The 27157-nt window shown below is 33.4% G+C and overlaps 5 protein-coding genes and 1 long non-coding RNA gene across 9 annotated transcripts; 3 read left to right on the top strand and 3 right to left on the bottom strand.

Annotated features, from left to right (window-relative positions):
- Position 1: 1 nt before the first annotated feature.
- On the bottom strand, positions 2 to 3444 carry LOC112769216 (UDP-glycosyltransferase 86A1-like). Its single transcript, XM_025813675.2, has 2 exons — positions 2911 to 3444; positions 2 to 1000 (listed from the first exon to the last, which is right to left on the bottom strand). The coding sequence occupies exons 1-2, from the start codon at positions 3425 to 3427 to the stop codon at positions 72 to 74; spliced, it is 1446 nt and encodes a 481-aa protein (XP_025669460.1). The 5' UTR covers positions 3428 to 3444; the 3' UTR covers positions 2 to 71.
- A 2449-nt stretch (positions 3445 to 5893) lies between these two features.
- Positions 5894 to 8967, bottom strand: LOC112785574 (UDP-glycosyltransferase 86A1). Its single transcript, XM_025829035.2, has 2 exons — positions 8279 to 8967; positions 5894 to 6933 (listed from the first exon to the last, which is right to left on the bottom strand). Exons 1-2 carry the CDS (start codon positions 8805 to 8807, stop codon positions 6023 to 6025), a joined length of 1440 nt encoding a protein of 479 aa, XP_025684820.1. The 5' UTR covers positions 8808 to 8967; the 3' UTR covers positions 5894 to 6022.
- A 1256-nt stretch (positions 8968 to 10223) lies between these two features.
- Positions 10224 to 16068, top strand: LOC112785548 (dolichol kinase EVAN). 3 transcript variants are annotated; one of them, XM_025829012.3, is made up of 16 exons: positions 10224 to 10636; positions 10730 to 10860; positions 11191 to 11918; positions 12023 to 12135; positions 12251 to 12445; positions 12603 to 12707; positions 13030 to 13100; positions 13183 to 13263; positions 13331 to 13545; positions 13674 to 13863; positions 14056 to 14121; positions 14622 to 14710; positions 14816 to 14930; positions 15101 to 15152; positions 15242 to 15342; positions 15502 to 16068. In XM_025829012.3, exons 3-16 carry the CDS (start codon positions 11716 to 11718, stop codon positions 15613 to 15615), a joined length of 1710 nt encoding a protein of 569 aa, XP_025684797.1. In that variant the 5' UTR covers positions 10224 to 10636; positions 10730 to 10860; positions 11191 to 11715; the 3' UTR covers positions 15616 to 16068. The 3 variants fall into 3 exon arrangements, with proteins under 3 accessions (XP_025684797.1, XP_072081473.1, XP_072081474.1); XM_072225373.1 differs by having other exon boundaries at positions 10493 to 10636; positions 10817 to 10860; XM_072225372.1 differs by having other exon boundaries at positions 10429 to 10860.
- Positions 16069 to 17895: 1827 nt separating this feature from the next.
- LOC140183927 (auxin-induced protein X10A-like) lies at positions 17896 to 18273 on the top strand. Its single transcript, XM_072233764.1, has one exon. The coding sequence runs from the start codon at positions 17896 to 17898 to the stop codon at positions 18271 to 18273; it is 378 nt and encodes a 125-aa protein (XP_072089865.1).
- Positions 18274 to 18815: 542 nt separating this feature from the next.
- LOC112785537 (ABC transporter F family member 1) lies at positions 18816 to 23218 on the bottom strand. Of its 2 annotated transcripts, XM_072225367.1 has the most exons (7): positions 23001 to 23192; positions 22666 to 22903; positions 21563 to 21699; positions 21360 to 21433; positions 21053 to 21263; positions 20725 to 20959; positions 18816 to 20254 (listed from the first exon to the last, which is right to left on the bottom strand). In XM_072225367.1, the coding sequence occupies exons 3-7, from the start codon at positions 21635 to 21637 to the stop codon at positions 19197 to 19199; spliced, it is 1653 nt and encodes a 550-aa protein (XP_072081468.1). In that variant the 5' UTR covers positions 21638 to 21699; positions 22666 to 22903; positions 23001 to 23192; the 3' UTR covers positions 18816 to 19196. The 2 variants fall into 2 exon arrangements, with proteins under 2 accessions (XP_072081468.1, XP_025684786.1); XM_025829001.3 differs by lacking the exon at positions 21563 to 21699 and having other exon boundaries at positions 23001 to 23218.
- A 101-nt stretch (positions 23219 to 23319) lies between these two features.
- Positions 23320 to 26994, top strand: LOC112785583 (uncharacterized). Its single transcript, XR_003194233.3, has 3 exons — positions 23320 to 23462; positions 24055 to 25455; positions 26580 to 26994. It is a non-coding gene; the product is annotated as an uncharacterized lncRNA (long non-coding RNA).
- The last annotated feature ends 163 nt before the right edge of the window (positions 26995 to 27157 follow it).

The following is a 27157-nucleotide window of genomic DNA, read 5'->3' as shown; positions in this document are numbered from 1 at the left end:
AATACAACAATTTGGTGCTTTTGAATTATTTAATAGCCAAGAACAAGATGCATGGAAGCACTTTGAACTAATTAATTGGTGGAAGCACTTGGAATAATGTTGGCTTTGGCATTCAACTCCTTGACAAAGCATTCCATATTCTTCTCACAAGATCCACCAGGACCCAACGCATACTCCAACTTCTTCTTGATGCCTCCCATTGTGGCCTTCAATTGTTTCCTTATTTTTTCATCCATGAAACGGTTGACATTCTTCAACACCTCTTCTTTAGTGACAACCATTTGATTATCAATCAAATTAATCCCAATTTTCCAATCATCAACCACTAATTTTCGATTAGTGAATTGATCAGTCAATAGAGGAAAACACAGTAATGGAACCTTACACCAAATACTTTCTAATATAGAATTCCAACCACAATGAGTCAAAAACCCTCCAATAGCAGGGTGAGTCAACACTTGGGTTTGACTACACCAATGTATGATCATCCCACGGCCATGAACTGCCTCTTTAAATCCAACGGGCAGCGGATCAACATCGTTCGAGCTCACAATATCGGGCCGAAGCACCCAAACAAAGTTCACATTACAAAGCAAAAGCCCATTTGCAATTTCCCAAAGGGCCCTTTTTGTGATGTGGGCATAACTACCAAAAGATGCATACAAAACCGAACCATGAGGCTTGGAGTTGAGCCATTGGGTGCAGTCAGACTCGGACCATAAGCTAGTTGCCACGGTGGCATTATTGGTGAAGCTACGTGGGAAAATGGGTCCAATAGCGTAGAATGGTTTATAAGATTGTAGGGCTTCTATGACTTGTGGCTCTAGCTCTTGCACCGTGTTGCATAGAACAAAATCTGCACCTCTAACATCATTGAAGGCTGCAAAAATTAATTGGTGCAGCCATGTGGTTGCATCATCATCTTGAAGATATGACATTAGATCTTTTGGTTCAATTGTTTTTACTCCAGGTATGTAATCAATTGGGTCTTTCCTATTATCTGGACAAAAATACAGAAGTAATATATATGAATTAGGTAATCAATAAATTTATTTTTATTTTATTTTATATTTAAATTAATATTATTTATTTTTTGTTTCTCATACTAAAAGTGTTCATTTCTATTTAATATCACAATAAAATTTTTTAATCGATTATATATAATATGTAATAAATAATAATAATATAATATGAATATACAACTCAATATTCTTGCATGTGCATAGAATATTGGAGACAGGACAGAAGTGTCCTTGAGATGAAAGTGAAAGATTAACCAAATGCCACGTTTCAAATTTTCATGGTGTGTAATTGTGCAAGAATAAAAAAACTGTAAAAAAAATAATTTTTAGTTAATTAACATGTATTATTGTTTTAATTCTTTTTTTTAGAATTTAAGATTTAGTATTTATAATTTAGAATTTAAAATTAATAAATTTATGATGTATGATCTAAAATTTAAAATATTTTAAAATTTTAATTTAAATTAACCAAAAAAATATTGAGTTTCTAACATCACTCAAAATAAACCTTGCTGTGAACGTGCATGCCAAAACAAAGTTCAAGGGAAACAGAATGTGGAAAAGAATGTAGCTAATAAGTAATAATAAAGTGAACTAAATGGTTTTAGAGTAAAGATAGAGATACGCGTTTAGATTGGTGTATAAAAAGATTTTAAAAAAGATGAAGAAGAAGTAACACTTTTTTATTTTTCATATTGGAAAGAAGATGGAGTATCATGAGTATGAGAGTAGATGGTGTTTCACGCAAATGTGATGGTTTAGAAATCGCTGGGTCCGATTTTCATGCACTGCCTTTCATAAACCACAACTCGGACGGTCCGATTTGTGTTTCCTTTCAACTGCAATAAATCGGACCGTCCGATTTCTTCCCTTCACCTGAACGCCGTCACAATGATGTAAAACTCTCCCAAATTTCATAACCCAGCATTACACCAAATTTAGTCTCATATAAAAAAATTAGCCGTAACACGAAGAAGTAAACGTGTATATGAAATTTTACAGTTAAATGGATAATAAAAAATAATAATAATATCAGTATATAAAAATGAAATAAAAATTCATCAAAAGCACAAATATAATTTTCTACATTTTAATTAAGTATATTTTGACGATTTATTTTCAAATAATAGCAACCTTAGATCAGATCATAATAAAATTCTAGTAACCTTTATCGATATAGATGAACATCTATTTTTTATTATGCATGTCAAGAGAATAATGATGATCAATAAAATTTATTTATTTTTATCAATATTTAGTCAATATTTTAAATTTTAAGTACTAAATAATAAATTTTGAACTTTAAACACTCACCTTAATAGTATATAAATAAAATATTGAGCCTAAATAGTAACTAATAATATTGATAAAAAATGGTAGTTCTTTATCATTTTTCTGTCATGTAATATTTTTAAAGATCATAATCCATAAGATCTCTGTATTAATCAGTAATAACCTATGGTAGATTTACTTTGTGGTTTAATTTTCATGCACATCATTAGTGATCCCATGACTTTACAATAGACTAAGAATTCGTTTGGGAAGTTTTAAAAATAATTTTTTTGAGTTTTTGACTTATGAAAAATAATAATATTAATATTTGGTGCAATTTTTAAAATCACATTACGGCTTTTTAAAAAGTTATTTAGGAGTTTATGAAAAAGTTAAAAAAAATAACTTCTTTCATAATACTACAGTTTTTTTTTATCACATTTTATAAGATAAGTACTTTTAGAATAAAAAATCCAAATATAAAATAACTTGTTTATAAATTTTTTTTAATATAATCATTTATTGTTAAATTTTTTTAAAAAGAGTTTAATTAAACTGTTTACCACACTACGCCTAAGTACATGACAAAAATTAAAAGACTAATACTTTTAATTACCATGGGAAGCAAAATGGCCATTGTTGATGAGAAGATCCATGTGATAGTAAAGTGTATAAACCAAAGCAGGTTCTGTCCAAAAAGAAGCACACACCAAACCATGCTTCTTTGCAATGGCGGATCCCCAAACGTAGAACGTGTCCACGATCAAGCAACTCACCGCCGGCGCCGAACACTTCACCAACTTAGCCACCAGCTCATCCACGTGCGCCGACATCACGTGCACCAACGCCGCCGTGAACTGGTCGTCGTTCAGGGACCTGTCGAATTCAACCGGGAGGCCGTCGGACACCGTCGCGTAGCGTATGTCAAGCCCCGATCCTCGTACGGCCTCAAAGATGTCACCACCATCGCCATTGTTTGCTTTTGTGGTTTGGTGGTGAATGGATTTGGTGTTGACGAAGGTTATGGTGAAGCCGCGGGATGCGAGGCTGATGGCGAGGTTCACCGCCGGAATGACGTGGCCTTGAAGTGGATATGCGAACAATATGGCGTGAGGGTTTTCTTTTTTTGCCATGGACAAAGCCAGTGATTTTTTTTATATATATATTATTGCTGAATTCAAGCTCACGAGTTTTGGTGAGATTTTGAAGGGTTCTTATAGAATGAATATTCACGTGCATATATATATATTTCTTTTAAAGTTAGAACCTATTCGAAATTTCAAAGTAAAGATAGAAAAATTATGTCATTTGAATTATAATTTATTGACTATATATATATATTTTTATATAAAATTGATATTAAAAATATATTAGACGATAATTTAATTAAATTTATTTTATATTTTTTTCTGTAGACAGACACGCATATTTGTATTCTATAAACATAAAAATAAAAATTATTTTAATTTGATTAGTAAAACAACTAATATTTAGTACAAAAATAAAAAAATCAATAAAAATGACACAAAAATGAGAATTATTCTTATGTTTTAGTATATATTAACATAATTGTTTTAAATAGGTATCTAATAGCCGATTTCAATTATACATGGAGTTTAGGCGTAATAATGCTTTGATTATGAAAGATATATAACATATGAGAAAATTATTTAATCCTTTTATTAATCACCACAAAATCATGTAAAATATATATACTGTGACAATTAATAATTGGTGCTATTCAATAATTCAATTGCATATTATAATATAAATTGACACAAAATAAATTTTATATATATATACATTTAGTGACAATACACAACGTCATCATCAAAAGTTTATATATATATATAGTTGCATCATCATTTTTATATAATATATTTTGATAATTTTTTCTTCTCCATAGGTATAACTTATTATGAGGATTTTTAACACACACATAAAAAGTGTCGGTACAGTTTATTTAGTTGATGACTTTTATTATAGAGAAAATAGCATCCCTCTTTCTTAAAAAAATGTAAACAATATTCTTCTATTTATAAAATTTATATATACTTATCTAAAATTAAAATAAACTACTCTTTTATTTAGCCATTTTATAGAAATACTTATTAATAACAATAATAATTTATATATAGATATATCATATATGTAAATTAGTGATAATTTTTATTGATTCAAATTACAACAACAACAATAATAATAATTGTTGAGCCTAATTTGATTTTGAGTTAAGTTATAATGACAAATATTATTTTGGATGGAAAGTTCAATATTATTTAATGTGAATGTTAGTGATGCAGGTTCAAATGTCCAAGTTCACATTGCTTCAATTCAAGACTAGCTAGTGCTTCAGCCATGTAAAAAAATCCAATGATCCTTATAGCACCGTTCAGCAAGTAAATGTTTATATGTTTTGCTTCATGTTAGATGAGGGCAATTGGACAAAAGTAAGGACAGGTGTGATGACTCTGTAAAAGCAAAGAAGGACAGCTGCTACACCCACCACTCCAAAGACAACAGTAAAACAAATTTTAGAAATGTGAGAACAATACACAAACTTGCAAAGGAGCAGAGGTAGTGGTGCAACTCCTTGAACAGCAAAGAAAATGGAGCAGGAAGAAAAAGAAGAGCATGTCAAGGAAGAAGGCCAAGCAAAGGACAGCAGAGATAGTGGTCGAGCTCCTCATCTACCAGCAGAGGTAGTGGAGCATGGTGAAGAAGGACAATTAGTCAGCAGGGATAGCTCCAACGAGCAGCTGGTACAAGAAAATGGAAGATGCAAAAATGAAGGCAAGATGAAGTTATATAACAAGTCTCATTCCATCATTTGAAAGTAAGAAAAAGAGAGCACACACCCAGAGCACCATCTCTAACATAGAGCTGGAATCTTTTTCTTCTACTCGAGCTTAATTTCTGATTTTTGTGTTATGGCTGTCTTGTGTCATTTTCTGTTTTGAAAAAGGCAAATATTGAGAGGTTGAAAAGCCAAGAGAGAAAAGGCATGAGTGATGCAGAATAGCCACTAATTTCTGATGTATTGAGTAGTTGAACTAGGATAGTTCCCCTTTGCCAAGTTGGGTGAGCACTTGCTGAGTCTGAATCTGTTTGGATTCTCCTTCCTAATTGGGTTAGCACTATAGGAAGCTAAGCTTTGGTGATGAAAGCTTAGGAGGTAGATACTAGTTGAATTAGAGAGTAATTCAATAGTATTGGTGTATGTAATCTGTGAATGATTAGTGAAAATTCTACCATATTTTGTGGTGGAGACTGGACGTATGATTCATTGTACAAAAAATCCGAACTAGGATACATGTTGGTCTTTATTTTCTCTTCCCTACTCTTTACTGTTCTACGTACGTATGAGACAATTTCAAATAATCTCATACAAATCGTGCTACGGCAAAAATAAAATTTGAAGCATTAAAGTTTTAAACTAACTTAATTCACCCCTCCCCTTCTCAAGTTCAACTAGAACCATCAATAATAATAATAATCTTATATTTTAATGTAACTATTGTATTTATTTTTATATTTGGTCTCTTCGTTATGCAGTGGTTTTACTTTTACTCCATGTATTTCGAAGGCATATGCATGAGTTCTCTATAACATGATCAAAATCTTTGATATATATATGAAATACACATACATTCCACATATCTATAAATTAAAGTACTACTAGACTATAGTGGCACTTTATTTTTCTTTATGTGACAAGTAGTGATGATTCAAAGACATTGAGTTTGTGCTTTGGGCTTGAATTCATTGACGAAGGCTTCCAAATTTTTCTCAGAGGATCCATTGGGACTCAATGCATCTTCTAGCTTCTTCTTCATTCCTCTTATTGCATCCTTCAATTCACTCCCTAATTTATTATCCATCAAACGGTTCACATTTTTAGATACCTCCTCCTCCGTGATCACCGTCCGATCAATCAAATTAATCCCTATCTTCCAAATATCCACAACTAATTTCCGATTGGTAAATTGGTCCGTCAACAAAGGAAAACATAATAGTGGAAGCTCACACCAAATAGCTTCTAATATAGAATTCCAACCACAATGAGTTAAGAAACCTCTAATTGCCGGGTGAGTCAACACTTGCCGTTGACTACACCAAGGTATGATCATCCCACGGTCACAAACCGCCGCCTTAAATCCAACGGGTAGCGGGTCGACATCATTCGAACTCACAACATCGGGCCGGAGCACCCAAACAAAATTCACTTTACTAATCAAAAGCCCATTTGCAATTTTCCAAAGCTCACTTTTTGTGATGTGGGCATAGCTACCAAAAGATGCATACAAAACCGAACCATGAGGCTTGGAATTGAGCCATTGGGTACAATCTGACTCGGACCATAGGCTAGTTGGCACGGTGGCATTGGTGAACCCAAGTGGGAAAATGGGTCCAATTGCATAGAACGGTTTATAAGATTGTAGGGCTTCTATGACTTGTGGCTCTAGCTCTTGCACCGTGTTGCATAGCACAAAATCTGCACCTTTAGCATTATTAAATGCTGCGAAGATTAATTTATGCACCACTGATGATGTATCAGAGTCTTGAAGATATGATGTGAGATCCTTTGGATCAATTGTTTTCAAGCCAGGTATATAGTCAATTGGGTCTTTTCTAATATCTGGACAAGAAAAATAAAAAATAATTAAAGGAAAAGATAATTAAAAATTATGATGACCTTATATGATGTTATGACTAAGCTTAACAAACTAATAATCAATTAACATGTATATAGTAGGTACTTTATGTTATGGTCTCACTATTATTGAATAATGAATATTCTGAATTATTCCAGATGCTTTTGACATGAGAGAGCGAGAAGAAAAAAAAAATCTACGTGTCGTTTTTTCATGATGTGTAGTGTGCATAAACAACTAAACCTTATACATGCAGAAGCTCAATAGGTGGAACTTGCAAGCAAATAGACAAAATATAGAAAATAATTAAAGAGCAGCTGAAGATAATAATAGAGACAATAAAAATGGAAGTGACAACTGACAAGTGATAAAATCAAACACCTTCGTCCACTACGACGGTTGCTTTCCTTTTTTTTTTAGGAATTCTCTCGGTGTTATTTTTAAATTCATATATAGTAGTCTAAGATATATATGTTTGTATCAAGTATATCAACTCATTATATAATTAAAAATGTTATTTTTCCAAAGTTTAATATCAAACAACTGAAACAAGTAGTTAAATAACATTCTTCGTATATACTAAAAATAGTCATTACATTATCATTATAAATTATTATAGTAATATAATAAAATAAATTTACAAAATACCAAATATTTTTATAGAATAACACTACGTAACTAATAAAATTAATCATTTTAAATTATTACTTAACCAATAAATATATTTTCATCCGTAATAGGTAAAGAATACGGTGTTGGATAAATCATAAATTGTAATAATAAAATTTAAATATTAAATTATTTTAAATCTTAAATTTTAATAGAATATAATTAAGTAAGGTATTAGGCTAAAATATTTGCCAATATTGATAAAAAAAATTGTCTCTCCACTAACATTTCGTTAAATAAATTATTAAAATTAGTTACTAAAATTAATCATAAGTATAAAATATATATAAAATTAAATTAAATTATATATATATTATATATAAATATATTAGTAATTAATTTTAATATATAAATAATATTTTTAACTTTTATATAATATATTTATACGATTTATAATATTAAAAAATAAAAAAAATAATCAAAATTTATCTTATTTAATATTTATTAATTATTATAATTTTAGCTAAATTTTGTTTGTTATCAACCATTTTTGTTATCCGATATATATATATATATCTTGAGGTTATATTTTTTATATTTACAATTGAAACTTTGTATTATCTATCTATATATTCAAAATATAAAGTGGGAAAGACTTGTAAATTGTAACTGAACAATTTCCGGAGGTAAATTAAGAAAAAAAAACATAATAATAATTACCTTGGCAAGCGAAATGACCATTTTTCTTAAGAAGATCCATGTGGTAATAAAGCGTATAAACCAAAGCAGGCTCTGTCCAAAACGAAACGCAAAGCAAGCCGAACTTCTTGGCTATGGGTGATCCCCATACAAAGAAAGTGTCCACCACTAAGCATGTAACAGGTGGCGAAGATTTTTGCATGATCTTCGCCACCAGTTTCTCCACGTGGGCTGGCATCAGGTCTACCAATCCCGACATAAACTCGTCGTGGTTGAGTGACCTGTCCAGCTCCACGGGGAGGCCATCCGACACGGTATCGTACCGTATGTCGAGGCCGGACTCACGTGCCGCGGCGAAGATATCTTCGCCGCTGCAGTTGCCGTTGATGGCTTTGGTGGTTTGGTGGTGGATGGAGTAGGTGTTGACAAAGGTGATGGTGAAGCCTCGTGATGCGAGGTTGATGGCGAGGTGCACTGAAGGGATGAGGTGGCCTTGAAGTGGATAAGCTATGAGTATGGCATGAGGGCCTTTCTTCTCTCTTGCTGCCATGGAAGACTTGCTTTTGTGTTTTCTGGTATGCTTTTCTTGTTGATCACTTTCCAAATTTTGAAGGGATTTTAATTAAGGACATAATCTTCGCTGATTCATTAGCGTGAAATGAAGAAGAACAGATGAGAAACTTATGACCCTAAATAAAGTGATGATGATCACTAGTAACTTAAAATATTTAATATTTATTGCAATAGTAGGATTTGACATAAGATGTCACTTTTAAGTTTATTTGGGATCAGATATGTATTGTTTAATGTAATGTTATCCTTTCTAATATGAGACACCCAAAAGTAAAAAATATATATATATGTTATATTATTTTTTTCTATTAATATATAAAAAAATTAGGTAAATAAGTTATTTTTTAAAATAAATTTAATTAAGTTATTGTATTGACTTTGTTGAATTCATTTACTAAAATGATTTTGTCATGTAGTATCACTGATAACGTAATGACAATTTTTTTTAATTAAAATTTAAATATAGTTAAAATAATTTTAAAATATTGGAAGTTTGAATTAATAAGCCATGTCATTAATTCTTAGACATATATAATTAAAGGTATCCAATTATTAAATTTTTATAGGGACCCAATATAAACAGTGTTATTTTTTTATTATTAAGACAAATAATGATGGAAACTTATTATTACAATAAATAACATTTCTACACTTGGTTTGTTCTACATTTTATTTTAAATATTTTCTATATCAAGGTTAAAAACCACTTAAACTTAGTTCATTTTAATTAAGGAAAAGTAATTATGAAATAAATTATTAATTTTTGAATTTTATAAAAGTATTTAATTTCTTAATCATCAAGAATTGTGATAATTTTACAACAAAATTTGCATCATTAAATCTCAATGAATATGATTCTGCTAGGACAAAATTGTATGGATTGTCATTTTCTTTTTTTTTTTTGGTGACTTGTTAGGCTAGATTTATAATATATAGTCGGTGAAATACAAATATTTATGCTGGCTGCAGGTTCCTTTCTTAAATCAGATAGCAGATATACATGTTCATTTTGAAAAGTCAAGGTAGAAAAGACCAAGAAATAACAATTTAATCACCAAAAAAAAAAAATTTCTCAGCAAATCAAACAGAAGAAGGTTATATATATATATATATATATATATATATATATATATATATATATATATATATATATATATATATATACACTATTCAACGTAACTGTTCGTCGAGTGTTGTGCATGATATCGATATATATATATATATCTGATCTTTTCGTAATAATATAGTTTTGGCCTTTCATAATTTCTTTTTCTCATTTTTATTTGTCGTATGAGAATGATGTAACGCATTGATTTGTCTACACATAAAGCTATTATTGTTGTTCCCGCCACCACTATATATCTTCCCTACTACTACGCAAATAATACTAATTAAGGACTTCAAGTTTTGATTATTCTTTATATGTAAATTATTATTTAGATTAATAGTTGATATTAGGTTGATTTTTATTTTTTTATTTTGTGTGTAAGATATTAGGTTGAATTTAGCAAGGAAGTAGAGATGACCATGATTTTTTTTGGATGTGGGCCATTAAGCCCCAAGTTACTCAAAAGAACAACACAACCCAACCCCAACCCAACCTAAAAATCCTAATTCATTCGATCTATTTTGAAGCGCACAAACATCTTCGTATCTTTTTCCCCTCCAATGATGCAGCACCAACTATGGGGATTCATTGGATTTTGAAGCTGATTGATGCCCTTCTTCTGTACCCCTGCGAGATGCTAGAAGCAACGAGGAGCTCTTGCAAAATCTCGAAGCCCCGCGCCTCAAATTAGATCCATGGTATTGCTTCGGCTTCCAATATTTGAATAATCCGAACAGCTCTATGATTTTCAAATTGTATCCCTCCTATGTCTATGAAATTATGTCCTGTAGAGTTGTGATTCCTCCTGGATGATTTCCCTGCATGGTCTCTGAACACTGCTGATATGGCTCCGGTTGCTGTCTCTCTCTGAAATGTAGCATCATTGTTGCATTTTATCCAATCCTTGGGTGGTGGATGCCAGGTAATTTTTCTTTCTCCTCTTCTTGTAGTATGTGTTGTTGCATTTAATTTCTCAGCAGCTGTCTCTGCATGCTCATGCTCTAGTAATCTAGCCTTGAGTATGACCATGTTTGAGTTTAATTCTGTTTTCTGATGAATTATTTGATTTCTTGCTTTACTAATGTAGTATATGTAATCCTGCTTTACTAATGTAGTATTTGCTCTAGAAATCCTGCTTTACTAATGTAGTATATGTAATCGTTTCCCATACTTTCCATTCAATATGTGCGGCCGAATAAGCTTGTCTTCTCTATTAATTATGCTAACTGGGTCCTTTTAATCTTCTCCACAGTGGGACCGTCAAAATGTGCTATAATTTTCCTTATATTGAAGATGACCATGATTTAAACTGCAGGCTAATAACTAAGTTGGTTAGTTGGAATTTTTTTTGGGTCTGGAGATTTTCTCTTCCTACGTTTTTGTTGGATCAGGCCTTTTAAATAATGGGCCAATTGTTCGGGCTGACAACTTAATGAGCCCGTCCAGGTCTTCGTGGAACCGTGGGAGCACCTATGAGATGAGAACACGTAGGATTTATGACGTGTAATGTGGTCTCTAGTTTCTACCCGCCCACAGTAGTGGACCCTCCTAACGAACTACGCGCTTCTGAGTTCTGATTTCCCACCAAACATTAACCAAATATTAATCAAACGAAACTATACTTCATATCTAAATTCGTATTCCTTTCATCTTAATGACATATTTCTATCTATATTACAAATTAAAAAACCTTCATTAATATCATCACTGCGAGCTACGAGCTGCAACTCCAACTTCAGCTTCTGATTTGGATTCCATTTCTGAAATTTTTTTGTCCATGTCAACGACGACGTCGTCGTCGTCGTTTCTTAATGGCGAGAGAGCCGTTGTGCTATTCTTCATCGCTCATATACTCTTCTCTCTCCCTTTCTCTCTCTTACTCTCCCATGGCGTCCCTCTTTCTCTCCTTGCCCTCGCAGCCTCCTTCGTTGAGATCAGCTACGACGCTGCCGCTTCTTCTTCTTCCCTCTTCCGCACCAGGTACCTACCTGTTTTTATTCAATTTCTAGATTTCATCCAAATTCTCGCGATTCTCCGTTGTTTTTTTTTTCTGATTCCACCGAATTCTCGTGAATTCGTTTCAGACGCGGTGCTTCTTCCGGAATCCTCCTCGGCACCGTGACTCTCCCTGCTCTTCTACTCTCCAAGTTGACGCAATTATCAAGAGGATTCTCATTGGCACAAGTTAGTTTTCAAGGTTCTATATTTTTGCAATTTCAATTCTGTGCGTTTTAGTATGATGATGATGATGATGATTGTTTTGTTTTGATTTGTCATTTGGTGAATTTTTATTTATTTTTGCATGTATGTAGAGATTCACTATATAACATTGCAATACTGGGCAACATCTGCCACCAGCTTCGTGGTGCTCGTGTTCCTCAGTTTGTTTCTGTTACACCGCACTCCTCTTTCGCGTAAGGATTGGGGTTTAGGGTTTGGCTTGTGCTTCTTATTCTTGCAAGCTTCGCTGTGCTTTCTGGCACTTGCTTCTACCTCCTCCCAAAGTGGTGAGTTGTGTATGCCCGCTTCTATTTTTCATATTTCATGAGTAACTGCTCGGACTTGAGCTTCTTCATTCTTGTTGAATTGAGCCGTATATAAAGAAGAGAAACATTGTGATTTTTTCTGTTTCAATTCAGTTAAGGAAAATTGTCTTCTATGCAGGTTTGCAACTTACATTCAAGCTGTCATGGGTCCTTGGTCATGGATTGGCAGCAGTGATGCTAATTCAGCATTTTCTTGGAACTTTTCCATCTTGTGCTTCGATTGGTATGTATTGCAAAGTGAAATTTATGCTGTTGGTCTTAGCCATCTGCTCTTCTAGCTGCATGGGATTTTCATTTTAGTGTTGAAGTGGTCACTTTACTTTGAACACGAGTACATTGTCTGTCTAACGAACTCTGATACATCTAGACCTTTTATAGCTATCAAAATGAAACACCATTGAATCATACAGGATCGTTGCAACTTTGACTTTTTCCTTTGGTCAATAACAGTTCATTTCACAACCTTATCTGAAATCTGGAAATTTTTTATTTATTTACTTTTTGGACTGCTTGTTTATCATTAAAGTTTCCCCTCTTTTTTCCAGGGGAAGCACTTTTGGTGACAGCTGGTATTGTTCTCTATTTTGGTGACATGCTGTTGCTTACTGTTATGAGGGTTAGTGTTTCTTTACGTTCTTATCTTGTTTTTAGTAATATAAGATGGATATGGATTTAGTTGGTGATTACATTTTGAACAGCTATGTGGACTATTGATGTCATCAGATTTGGTCACTGCAGAGTTTGAAACTAGTCGAAGTGAGATAGGCATTATAATTCAGGTATGAGCTAACTCGTGTAACTTGTTAATGTAAGCTGGATCAGTAAGTTAGTTTACTGTTCTGACAGGGACTGCTGCTTGGCCTTCTGCTATATCCAATACCTTTCAAATATCTTCTTCGTGTATGGGAATGGTCCACAAATACAGCTTCTGCTGAGTCAAGAAGATACAGTGAGATTCGGAGATCAGTTATTTTCATTTCTCTCTTTGTATTGGTCATGGTTGGCATTGTACCACTATGGATGCAGTTTGTGCATGAATTTCATCTGCATCCTATTCTCTGGTATGATATCGTATTCAATATGATTTCTTTTGTTAGTTGCCATTGTATATACCACTGCATCATTATATCATTACTATTCTCTGTTTTGTATGATCAATAAACTATCTTTTTTGAACATTTATTTGCAGGGTACTATCGTTTGTTTTATCAGATTCATTCAAAAGACTATCATTGTGTATCTATTGGGTTTGTGTAATATGTCTTTCTGTGTTATATGTCTATGACATCTCCAAGAACAGTAGGGTTGAGAGAATTCTTCTGCGGAAATACTACCATCTATTGGCTGTCTTGATGTTTGTACCTGCTCTTATCTTACAGGTGATTTGGGACATAATTTATTGTTTACAAAAGTCTACTGCATTATTTTCTACTTTGAGTGAAGGAGTGGCAATGCCAAATTTATTCTAATAATATATTCTTCTTACACCCACACTGTGTGACCATTACTAGGTTAGGCAGTAATATATATTCCAACAAAATATATACTTCTCACTATTTCATTGCTTTCAGCCAGAGTTTCTTGATCTGGGCTTTGGTGCAGCTCTGGCAGTTTTCTTGACATTAGAAATTATTCGAGTAAGTACCCTAGATGCATACTTAGCACTTATTACTTAATACTTTGAATTGGCATGTTTCTTTGATCATAGTTTCTTATAAAGTGTCCATAGAAATCTGGTTCTAAACCCAAAGTAGCATAGATTTGCACTAATGTGATGAAATTGAAATCAACCACCCATTTTGGGTGTATCTTTATGTGGCTAAGGGTTGAGTTGGGCAGGCTGTAGGTCCTGTAAGGCACATCTGCAATAATCCATTATCCATATATTGTTAACTGTCAACCCGGAAAGAATGTAAGGGGCAATTTGGATAATTGTTCATATTGGATTTTGGAATTTTGAATCGCTTTGATTTTCACAAGTTTTTTTCTTTTTGCTCTTTCATTTACCTGAAGTGTTACATTGAAAATCACCACCAACAAATATGATCTAGTTTTCTAAAGCAATTCAAAGCAAGCTGATTGGTTTTACAACTTTTGTTTCTCATTGGTTGCTTGACATTGATATTGTTTGACCCAGATATGGAGAATCTGGCCTTTGGGACAACCAATCCATCAGTTTATGAATGCCTTCACTGATCACCGGGATTCTGATTTTCTAATTGTCAGGTACTTTACACTTTCTTTCTTGTTTAAATCAAATTTAAGAGCATATATTTGTGATGAACATTAGTTCCATCTGGTTCCCTTTCATGATGAAATTTCTTTTCTCAGCCACTTCTCACTTTTACTGGGATGTGCACTTCCTATTTGGTTGTCTTCTGGTTACAATGATCGACCCCTTACTCCTTTTGCGGGAATATTGAGTCTAGGAATTGGAGATACAATGGTAATATTTTCGTTTCTGAAATATATGATATTTGGCCTACATGGTTATTGATTGTGCTTTATGAAGGATAAATAAATTGGGTTTATTATTATTATTATTATTATTATTATTATTCCATAAATGCAAAAAGATGTTGTTCAGTTGCTGTTAATTTTGGCTATTTTGTACAGGCATCATTAATTGGGCACAAGTATGGTGTTCTAAGATGGAGTAAAACTGGCAGTAAGTATTCTTTTTTTTTTCTTAATGATCTTTAACTTCTGCTTGTTTTACATGATTTGATGTGAATAGCTGCTTTTCCTACTTGTCAGAGAAAACAATTGAAGGTACTACAGCTGGTATCACGTCTGTTCTAGCTTCTTGCTGGTTACTCCTTCTGTTGTTAGCATCAAGTGGATACATTTTCACCCAGGTATTATTCTCTCTCTTTCTCTCTGACCGCTTTCCATTGAGATAAAAACAAGAATTTTCCATTTACTTTAAGAAAAAAAATGAGCAAAGCTATATATATATATATATTCTGTGGATTTCTGGCTTTCTCTTTGACGATTTGTTACTGACCATTTTGCAGCATTGGTTCTCGCTGCTTCTATCTGTGACTGTTAGTGGTTTGTTGGAGGCATACACAGCACAACTTGACAATGCATTCATACCACTATTTTTCTATAGCCTTCTATGCTTGTAGATGCTCCAGCTTCTTCCTTCCAAAAAATACAAGTTTATCTTGTATGAGCGGTATTCACTATTCAGCAGAAGTCTTGATGATTTTTCAGCATATGCTTGCTTTCGCATATTCTTTTTGTAGATAACTGTTAACCAAATGCTGACAGCAGTGACAATAATTTTTTGAGAGTTAGGGATGGTATACATAACCAACATAGGATTGTTGTATCTCTCCACAGAAATGAGAGTCATGGGAATAGTGTTTATAAAAGGGGTGATGCCCTACATGGTAGCATGCTATTTATAGGAGTCACAATTTTTCATTTTTGATAGCCACGATGAAGAGTGTGGAAAACAGTTGAATATCAAATGAGCTTTCATTTTCATTCTTTCAATTTTCTCACAGGCATGGCGAGAGGGAGAGTGTGTGTACTTGTTGAGAATATGGATAATAAAATTGAAAATTGCTATCATATATCCTCATATTTTTTTTATCCCTAACCCTATTTATAATATGATTTTTTTTTTCTAGAAGTGTAATATGAATATATGATCTTCATTTTGAAGCGTATGCAAAGCACAATTGCAATTATGTTACTTTCAGCCTTTCTAAAAATAGTAATACATGAATGAGGCATAAGATAGCATTGTCAACTCAAGTTGGTATAAATAGTAAATATCTTTCGCATTCTGCCGCACGCAACTATGTGCATTCGGCATTCCATTCAATGAAACATTATTCAATTTAAGAGTCATTCATGTATGGGCGGGGTTCTATCAAATTTGGACTATTTCATTGTTTCATAATTAGATGCATTATATTTCGATGATTAAGCAATCACATACATATATAGATATTGATCATCACTACCCACTTTTCAAATTCCATAGAGTGTAAATGTCTTATAACAACCTTTATCTAATTTACATTTAAAGGAAAATACAAACTGCAAATAAATGCGTGGATTTTGTCTAAAGTTCAATGTACTTGATGCAAAAAGGCAAAAGCTATAGTAAGCTAGCATTATTAGTTTTGAGGAGATTTTACCAATACAAAGCCTGCATAAACTGAAATAACAAGACCATCTTGACTTGGTTGTTGCCCTAAATTAACAAACACCCTACATGATAAGAATTTAGTGGTTGGAGTTGAAGGGTTAGCTACTATTTGCCTAATGATACACATGTGCTGATGTGCCTACTATTTCCATACGTACGTAATATATATCATTCATTCACAATTATATATATCATCGCAAAAGAAATACTCTCATAGACAAGTTTATATGAGCATTATTTAATTTAAAATAAATATTTGAGAGAGACAATATATATGACGGTAAAAATTATTTTCATGTGAAGTTGATAGTTGACAGACGTTAAATAACAATTTAGTCATACATGTTAAATCAATTAATGGTTCTCAACTAACAACTTCACTGAAGATAACTGTATATGAGTTTCTCTCATATAAAAAAGATTTTCATCCGCCATATTGTTGATAGTTCTCTTAATATATGATATTAAAACATCAATTATTTGTGTATTATCTTAATTTCTCTCTGCAAATAATTTTTCTTTAAGAAGTTATTCATGGTGGTAAGTCATAGAAAACTGAATAACATAACCATTGATAATATCTCTTTAATTTTGGTAAATAATTATAGAAGAGTTAAAGAGAAAATCTAACATCTAAGTTATACTTATTGTGTTACCAAAGCTCCCATCAAAGACTTTGGTAATAATGAGCCTAAAGGTACATTATTCTGCCTACAATTAGCTATATCCAATTAGACCATATTAAGACTAATCATCTGATGGACTATCCCATCAACCCAATTAATCAAACTAACATTAAACATGTTTATTATTCAATGTAAGGTGGCATGGAAGGTGTGCTTTTCTCATTAATTATAATCTTATGTGAATAATTTCATAGGCAACAACTGAAATGACATGTCAAGGAAGATAAGACAAGAGGCTCTTAACATGATAAAATGAAAGACATGGATACATTGCACCATATTCTGATTCAATTACATGTGTTGCTGCTAACTTTCTAATTGTAGCATGTTTTTCGTGTCTGCTCTGTGCATTATACTCAATATTGTCCAAACAATATTATCTTCTGTTGCTATGTCTTTTTTTATTGGCTCTTCACACCACACATTATATATATCTTATAAAGTTCACAAAAATAACACATACATACATAGATAGAGATACAATTTCAATTAGAGGGGAATATAATATAGTGCACTACAGCACAAATATATAAATATCATATTACATGATCATGATTATGGCTGAGGTGACAGCAAGAAATAGAAGCAGCAGCAGCAATAAAAAGAAGGGTTTAAGTGGTGGCATTTTGAAATTCAAGATTCTGTTGGAAAAGCTTCATAAAGTTGTGTTATTACTAGTAGGTAAAAATAATAAACCAAGCTCATCATATGTGAAAGAAGGCCATTTCGCTGTGATTGCTACTGTTGAAGGACCAAAGAGGTTCTTGGTGCCATTGAGGTGTTTGAGAAACCCTACATTCTTGAGTTTGTTGGAGAGAGCAGCTGAAGAGTATGGTTTTGATCAGCTTGGTGCAATTACCATTCCTTGCAACCCTAGTGACATTGAGACCTTACTGGCTCATCATCAAGTGGAGAAAGAGGAAGATGAAAAATAAATCTTGATTTCTTAATAGGCTTTGTTTTCTAATGGATATAGAAAATTGGAGAGAAATTTTCCTAGTATATATATATGTCCTATTTTGCTTCTGTTTTAGCACCTATTAAAATTGTATTTCTCTAATATGCAGTGCCAGAGAGGATTTGATCTAGAATGAAAAGGCCTATATCCTTGTCCAATATCAGGTTTGAGACTTAAATATGTTAGCACTTTTAAGTTTCAACTTTTGATGTGTGTGTTATTATTCATTTTAATAAGATGATGTGCGTTCAAATACTATATCTCATTATAAAGCGTTGATCAAACATGAGAAGTCTTTGCAATTAACGTTAAATTATTGGTCTAGCATTCGTTCAGATGTTGAAAACTTGTTTGGTGATAGGTTATTGAAATTGCTGTCACATTATGATCCTGAAATTCAATGTGCATGTATAGAGGTAATGTATCCTGAAATTCTTCAATAAAGTCCGCAAAAGTTGGGAATGCCTAGGAATATACTCATTTGTATCCTTAAAAACAAAACCAGCAATAAGAAGGATGGGACGAAGAAGACTAACAGTTATTATTAGAAAATACCATAATATCTCGGTACAACATATAATATCTTAACATATATCATATATAGAACAAGCGCATGCGTGATTCAGATGGGGATCATATCTAATACTTAAGATACCATACCATCTTATCATGCTGGCAAAAAGCCAAGCAATTAAATCATATTAAGAGAACAGTATCCTATATATTAGCGCCATTTTAAGGGGGTGAAGAGACATCTTGGCAACAAAAAAATATTGCAAGGTTTTATGCACCGAATCTGTCATTGAACTTCATCATCATTCATCAGCCTTGAGTAACTCCGCAACTCAAATGGCAGCACCAAATCCGAGCCAATAGCACATGCCCCAGCACCTATCAACTTCAGTCAGATAAGCCTGCCTGTGATTTGAGATGCATCTTGAAGTCCATGATATCACCATCCCATCTGGTGATAGTTTGATTTGCACACACCCATATCTCATGGGCCACCTGGTTTATGAGCCTGAAGTCATGGCTAACGAGCACCATGCCGCCATCCCATTCGTTCAATGCCTCGGCCAATGAGTCAATTGTCTCGATATCCAAATGATTAGTTGGCTCATCCAGGAGTAGCAAATGAGGCTGCTTCCAGGCTAGCCATGCAAATATCACACGGCTCCTCTGCCCATCAGACAAGTTCTTCATAGGCATTATCTGAGCTTTACCTGACAGCCCAAACTTCCCAATAGCTGCTCTCATCTTCTCTTCCTCATTTCCAGGGTACTCTTTCATCATAAACTGGAGTGCAGACATCTCCATGTCCAGCTTATCAGCCAAGTGCTGGTGAAATTGAGCAATTCGAAGATGGTTGTGACGCCGGACCATGCCATCATTGGGAATTAAGTCACCCGTCATGAGTTTCAGTAGTGTACTCTTTCCGGCACCGTTGGGTCCAACCAGGGCTACCCTAGAGTCACAATCAACGCCAAAGTCGATATTCTTGTAAATGAGATTATCAGGGGTATAACCAAACGTCACCTCAACAAACTGAAGAACAGGAGGGGGAAGTTTTCCCACATCAGTAAAATGGAACACCAAGACTTTGTCTTTAACCACTCTCTCAGTAAGTCCACCCCGTTCCATTTTAGCCAGTGTTTTCTCTTTACTTTGTGCTTGGCGAGCTAGTTTTGCCGAACCGTGGCCGAATCGAGCAATATATTCCTTCATTGAGGCAATCTGCTCTTGCTCCCATTTGTACTGCTTCATCTGGTTCTCTTCCAACTCAGAACGAGTCTGAACATACTGGTCATAGTTACCGGTGTAAAGCTTTAGTTTTTTGTTTTGCATGTGGATAATATTTGTGCAGACACCATTAAGGAAGTCCTGAGAGTGTGAAATCACAACCAGTATACGGTCAAACTTCTTCAAGCTCTCCTCAAGCCATACACAAGCTTCCAAATCTGCACACACAAAAGATAAATAATTTATACGAGCCAATCAAAACAATGATATGCAAAAGTGAACTTGATGTATGACAATTAGCAAGTATTTGACCTAGCTACCTTCAAATAATATTCTACCAGCTGTGCTACTAGATGTGTCTAAGCCTAATTTTAATTTGATTAAGTTACGCAATAGATATGAGCAGATGGTGGAGAAATCTTCCATAAGGTGACCATATATAACAAGACAATCCATAAGGAATATGAATTAGATAATGAAACATGCAAATGATATATTAATGATCATATGCCTTTTAAAAGCAACAACTAAAACATACACATAAAGCATCAAGAGAAACTTCAATGTGAACCTACATAATGCAAGAAAGATGATTATCATGACCATTTTAGTGCATAACACAAGACGATCTGACAAAATTTTCTCCATTCAAGACAAATGGGGAATTATTGCAGGAGAGGGAGGATACCAAGGTGATTGGTTGGTTCATCAAGTAGAAGAATGGTTGGGTTCATAAATAGAGCTCGAGCTAGTGCAATTCTCATTCTCCAGCCACCAGAAAAATCACGTGTCTTCTTTGCTTGCATCTCCTTGTTGAAACCGAGACCATGTAAAATTTCAGCAGCACGCTTTTCTGCAGTTGCTGCATCTAGGGCCTCTAATCGTTCATAAATCCGTTCAAGAGTTTCACCACCACCATCGTCCTGAAATTAAAGTCACTTGGAGAAAGTTAGCAACGCATCCAAATAACATAACAAATGGGGTACTAGTCAGCTGCCTTACTACTTTAAACAAACCTGAGCAGCCAAAGCTTCCGCTTCTTTTTCCAACTTCAATCTTTCCTCGTCACAGTTTATGACTGCCTCCAATGCAGACATATATGTGGCTTCAATTTCCCTGCTAAGGTGATAGATATCCATGTGCTCAGGAATCGGAAGTTCACGGCAACCTATTGCCGTAAGCAAAGTAGATTTTCCACATCCATTTAATCCAAGTAAACCATAGCGTCTGAAAGAAATTTAGAGTACTCGCAACTATCAGTAAGAATCCAGTTACACAGACAGTAAAATATCTAAGCCTATCAGGTGAAGGCAGGCAACAAACCTTCCATAGTTTAACTCCAATTCAGAATCAACTATTAGGTCATGTCCATGGAATGTAACCGATAGAGATTCTATCTGTAATAAAAACACAAAGAAATGCATTAGTATACTGCTCATGATTCCGGCTTATTAACAACTAGTTCTAATTAATATTTAATAATGCAGAAACGTCCTTTTACTGCACAATATTACAATTTTACCTACCTCCAAAGAATTTGTAATAGGTGAGTAATTGGTTACATTCAGAAAGGAGAACCAAGCTATTGACCCTGCCAACATGGTAGAATGCCCATGCTACAGACCCAGCTGCTCGGCTAGGCGCTCAAATACATGCACCCACGCTAGCAACAATAAGCTAGAAGTAAGACACACTAAACCGGGAATATCTACCAAGTTTTAGAGAAGTTAAGCATTACCAAACTTTATAACTTTTTTCTTTTTGGGTATATTTTGCTCAAGAAAATCTGCATCATTAATTAATGAGGTTTATTGACATGTATTCCCTATTCCCCTTTTAAACGAAAGAAATGGCCAATATGCATACACAAGTAAGCCAATAGTTTCAACTGAATAACCCAGGCCAAAATTCTCTTAGAAGGTCGAGAAAAAAAAATCATCGTTTAGCTAACTGATTTGGTAGTGCTTCTTTTTTAATATATAGAAAACACTAGTTAAAATATCATACTTTTTGAAAACAACATTCAGTTGCTAAAAGTAAATTTCGAAACACATGTAGCAGAAGCTCAATGTAACATATTCTTTAACAATAAATATTAGAACAAGCAGCATACGAAATGGTTGCTGGGTCCTTTTTTAATAGCTCAGAGAAACGATAACAAATGTTTTCTGTCCTATTTTCAATTTCTATCAAAGATAAAAGAATTATATATACAGTGTAAGTGACAAACTAAAGGATGCACGGCCCACGGATACATTTCAATAACAAAATCAGGGTAATCTACCTCTTTCAATCTCCTTTTATCCCACACTTCTTGTAATTTCACATTTTATGTTAACTATTTCCTTTTAATCAAAACAAAAAAAAAAGACACAAAATACAAAAGGCATGACATTATAAGAATGCAAACTCGATAGAATCTTATCACCATATAGTTCAAAACTTCCAAAGCGTATTTTATCAATTAATTAACAATAAAATAACACTGCAAGACACATGCATACAGCTTAATTATTAAACAGAATATTCCTTTAAGCGTATTCCAGGAAACATGAAATTCCAATTATTATTTTATATGAAAAATAAATAAAATTGATGGTTGAAAAGTTGGTTAGTGTTTGTTACTTACCCGAATATCCCTGGACAGAGGATGGGAGCAGAGGACACCAGTACAAGTACGATCCGATATACGAAGGTCGGCGATCTCATTCGCCACCTTAACAGCCGCCTTATGAGCGTCAACCGCCGCCACCTTGGAAGCAACCGCGGCAGCAGCAGCCTTGCCGCCTCTCTTAGCTGCGGCGGCGATCTTCTTCTGCGCAGCCTTCTTCTTGCTTGCGTCCGACACCATCTTCAATCTCCAATTCCTGCATATCACACAAAAAATTTAATTCATAAATTTAAAAAAAAAAAACTTCCGATCTTCAATTCCTCAGAAAAAGATTAGATCGCGGAAATACGAACCTGAAGCTCGATGGAAAATTTAGATCTAGATAGAGATGGAAATCGAAATGAATAATGAATGAGCGCGTAGATGCGGGATTTAGGGTTCTTGAGGTTTCTTCTGTTTAAGTTTTTCGGAGTATTTATATAGTGAGGTTGGGCTTTGAGATTTGCGTGTAGGACTCTGACAGGTGAGAGAAAAAAGTGAAAGTCAACAAAACCTTTTTGAGGTGGCACCTTTCTACACCACTCTTCAGCTCTGATTTTTTTAGGCACGGAGAAGCTAGTAGAGTTTAAAAAACCTTTTTCATTGGGTTTCACTTCTAGATAGGACCATTGACAATAATAGAAAATTGGGCCTAAGCCCCAGAACAAGCCCAATTTTGGTCCATTGTTAATCTCCAGCTTTTTAGTTTTGAGCCATTAGATTCTCGAGAATTCGTTATTCAGTTTTGGACTTTTGGTAGTTTTTCAAGTGCTAGGGTAAGAGTTTCATTTTTTTTACTTGCTCATGATATGTTTGATAAAATGCCTGAACTACATGTACTTCGCAAATGAGTTTATTGTGTGGATTATTGTTTTAGTGAGCTCATGGTTGCTGCTTAAAATAATGGTTCCTTACTCTCATCATTCCTTGATCTCTTTGATTTCTAGTTTTGTGGTTTTTTCAACGTAATTGAATAAGTTGATTAAAGGTTGATTACTTGTTTACCTCTTTGGGCAATGTTCATAAGCTAGGTGACATGTTATATTCATATTTGAGATTTCCATAGTTTGATATATTTACTCTGTTATGTCACGCTCATTGAACTGCTCTTCATGGTTTTAAATTTTGGTGTCTCAATGTTGTGATGCATCTTGAGACATTTCATTTTGTTATGCATAAATGTTTGCTTTTATGTAAAATTTCAGACTTGGTGGTGTATCCTTCATGTTTGCAATCAAGACATTAGTTTCTCCTTTCATTATGTGTAGCATTGCTTTCAGTCCTCCCTTTAGTTTTTATTTAAACTAATTTGTGTGCTTAATTTACTATCTGCCATTTGATAATTGAAGAATGACTGTTTCAAAGCAGTATTTGCTGAGGCCTGAGGATATTCATATCGTTAAAACACATTAGGGCAAACGTGGTGGATAGAAACCATGGTCATATTGTAGCAACCTCCTCCACTGTGGAACACTACATTAAACAGTCGCTTGAATGCGGCCGGTCATGCAATGCAAAAGCAGCTGCTGTTGTTGGGGAGGTATTGACCATGCGGCTCAAAGTTGAGAGAGTTAAGGATGGACAAGGAAGAGGAATTCATCTCAACGTAACCAAGGAAATAGAGAAGAAGGGATTTAAGAGCCAAATCAAGGTTTGGACTATTGTTAATGCCCTTAAAAACAATGGTGTTAAACTCATAGATGAAGATGATGGTAATTGGTAACGATTCTTCTCCTAGCCATTCATATGTCTTTTGCATATTTATAAATATATTAGAATGTATTTGTATGCCAATGATAATATAGGAATGCAGTGACTCAATACTAAGAACATCTTTGCAATATACAAATACACCTATCTTGACTATCTTCTGTTGTTTTTCATTGTTTTTGGTCAGGCCTATCTTCTGTTGTTATATTGATAGTAAATCAGAATAACGTGTACTAGATGCTGTCATTTTTGTCACTTAGTTTTGTATTTTGGGCTGCCACTCTCATTTGGCATGCATATACTTTAGTAGGTGCATCACTCACAGAAAGTTTATGTCCAAACAAAAATAGGTAATGATACCTACAAAGAAAAAATATATATATATCATAACAAGTCCAAGTCCATCATACAAAGTTTCAGTGTTTACAGTTTACATTTTATAGTGCTTACCCTGCACAACTCTATAGTTTTATTGAGTCTTTCATGAAAATATGTTATAGACAAAAATCATAGAGTTGACCAGACTTATTTGTAAGTTGTAAAGTTGCTAATTAATATAATATTCAAAGAGCCAGCCAAGACTGACCATGACCACTGTCTCTTGGACTTTTCTAAGGCAGCATGGAAATTTTTTAACTTCCAAATTAAAGGACCAGCATTGTATTTCATCCCTTCCTGCCTCTGAAATTACTTTAATTTTTTTCAAATGGCAATTTATATTGATTTTCTCTGAAATTTGGCAAAAATCATTAGCTCTTCTCTATTTATTTAAGTGACACTTGCTTCGTTTTATGAAAGATAGTGGTATTTTAAAAGATTTTATTTTCTAATATGTATAATTACTAAGAAAGTGTAAGTAAATACTTTTGGAATTGGAACTATCTTTATAATGTTTTTGTTTTCTATCTTCCAATTTGGTATAAAAAGTCAGTAGATTCCTCTCAAAGTGTTTTTGACTTAAAGTCAATGTATAACAGTAGACTCCAATGATATTATGGAAAAGAAGAGGGGACATTAAACTTTGGATGTTACACGGTTTCAACATAATATATTGGACAGGTATTTTTTTCCACACACTGATTGAATCCACAACCGGTACTGCAAGTTACTTAATTTCATAGTCATCTGAAGTTTCAATTATTCATGTTAATTGTAGCTATTTTTATCGACCATTGAGATTCTTTGGTTGTTAAAGAAGACAAGGAAAACTAAGCAATGATTCTGTTCGACAATTGTCATATTCAGCCATCAATTTTGTTTCTTCATCAATCACTATTCACTATGAAAATTTGAATAAAATGAATATAAATAAGAACTTAGGGTACAGATAAAAATGAAAAGGCTTCAACTTCAGTTAATATTGTCTATGATGAATTACTATTGTTACTGGGGAAGCAGTTAAAAGCAAAAGCAAAAAGGTTTCGGATTTTTGGCTTTCTTGCTTTCTGCACAAAAGAAAGGACAAGGAGGCAAAAGTTCACAAGCTCCTCTTAATAAGAAAAATTAACTTGGTCATATGTGTGTTAAGTGCAAAGAAATAAGGTTAAATAGATAAATTTTCTAATAATAATAATAATAATAATTAAAAAGGATCAATTTCTGTTTCATATGCTAACACAATGAACAACAAATCCTTGTAACCCCGCAACCATTTTTTTCTAAAATTTTATAAATTACATTTACACGTTTATAAGTGAAGAAGAATATTTTTAGTAGTTTCAGACCCTTTAAAGTGTGTGGCCCCAAGAGAGAAATTCAACTATGAATAAAGTTCACTTCATTGTCAATTTTTTTTTTTTTAAAAGGTGCATTTAATTTACTTCCTTGATGTTAGTACTATTTAATGCTCCACCACCATGTTTTCTGTGTGAGTCTATGACATTTCTTACCTTCAAGGTAGCCATCATTGTGATCAATGTCTAACATTATTTGTCCGCATTATTAAGTAACCAGACTAATTATTTAATTTGTTGAATTAATTAATATTGTTTATGAATACATTGATAAAATGTGGTACTACTTCAACCAAACAAAACTCCCTAATAATTGCAAATAATTGTTTTGTTGACTTCTCATTTGCTTCTACCAAATAATAATTTCAACATATGATGATGGCTTAATTGCTCTCAAATTTTATAAGATAATTAATTAGTTTCATTGCTTCTAAATAATTTTGGTATCAGGGAAGTAGAGAAAGGACTGCCACAAAAGAAGAGAGACTGAAAAGAAAACCTTTGGTATATTCTAAAACTTATTATAAAAATATAATGAATTGTATCTTTAAGGAAAAAAAGGAAAAAAAGGGGGTATCTCAATAATTCCTTTTTAAAAGTTTATGTGTTTACCCTTTTTCTTTTCATCACTTTTAACTTGATTATTGTGAACTTCTGAGATATTATCATATATGTGATGGTTATTTATCCTCACATGGCTGCGTGCTCATCACGTCTTAGAGCTTACGGTTAAATAAAAGTCTATAAATAATGCACTTTAATCACATGGACATGGAATGGAATCTCAAAGATAGGAGAAAGAAAAAATGAGCACGCCTTTTATTTTATTTTATTATATAATATACAAAGATAGCATATTTCATCATTTGATTTTGCGGTTAACCTCTCTTAGGTAGTGTTTGGTGAAGAGATAGAAACAGAAAGATTGAGACGGAGAGACAGAGGTTAAGAGACAGAAATTAAAATAAATTTTAATATTCTATTTGGTATAAAATAGGAGACAAAAATTAAAACAAAAATGAAACTCT

This window comes from Arachis hypogaea, chromosome 3, assembly GCF_003086295.3.
Source record: "Arachis hypogaea cultivar Tifrunner chromosome 3, arahy.Tifrunner.gnm2.J5K5, whole genome shotgun sequence".
NCBI classification, from domain to species: domain Eukaryota; kingdom Viridiplantae; phylum Streptophyta; class Magnoliopsida; order Fabales; family Fabaceae; genus Arachis; species Arachis hypogaea.
Note: the sequence above shows the minus strand (reverse complement) of the source record. Positions and strands in the feature narration are given on the sequence as shown.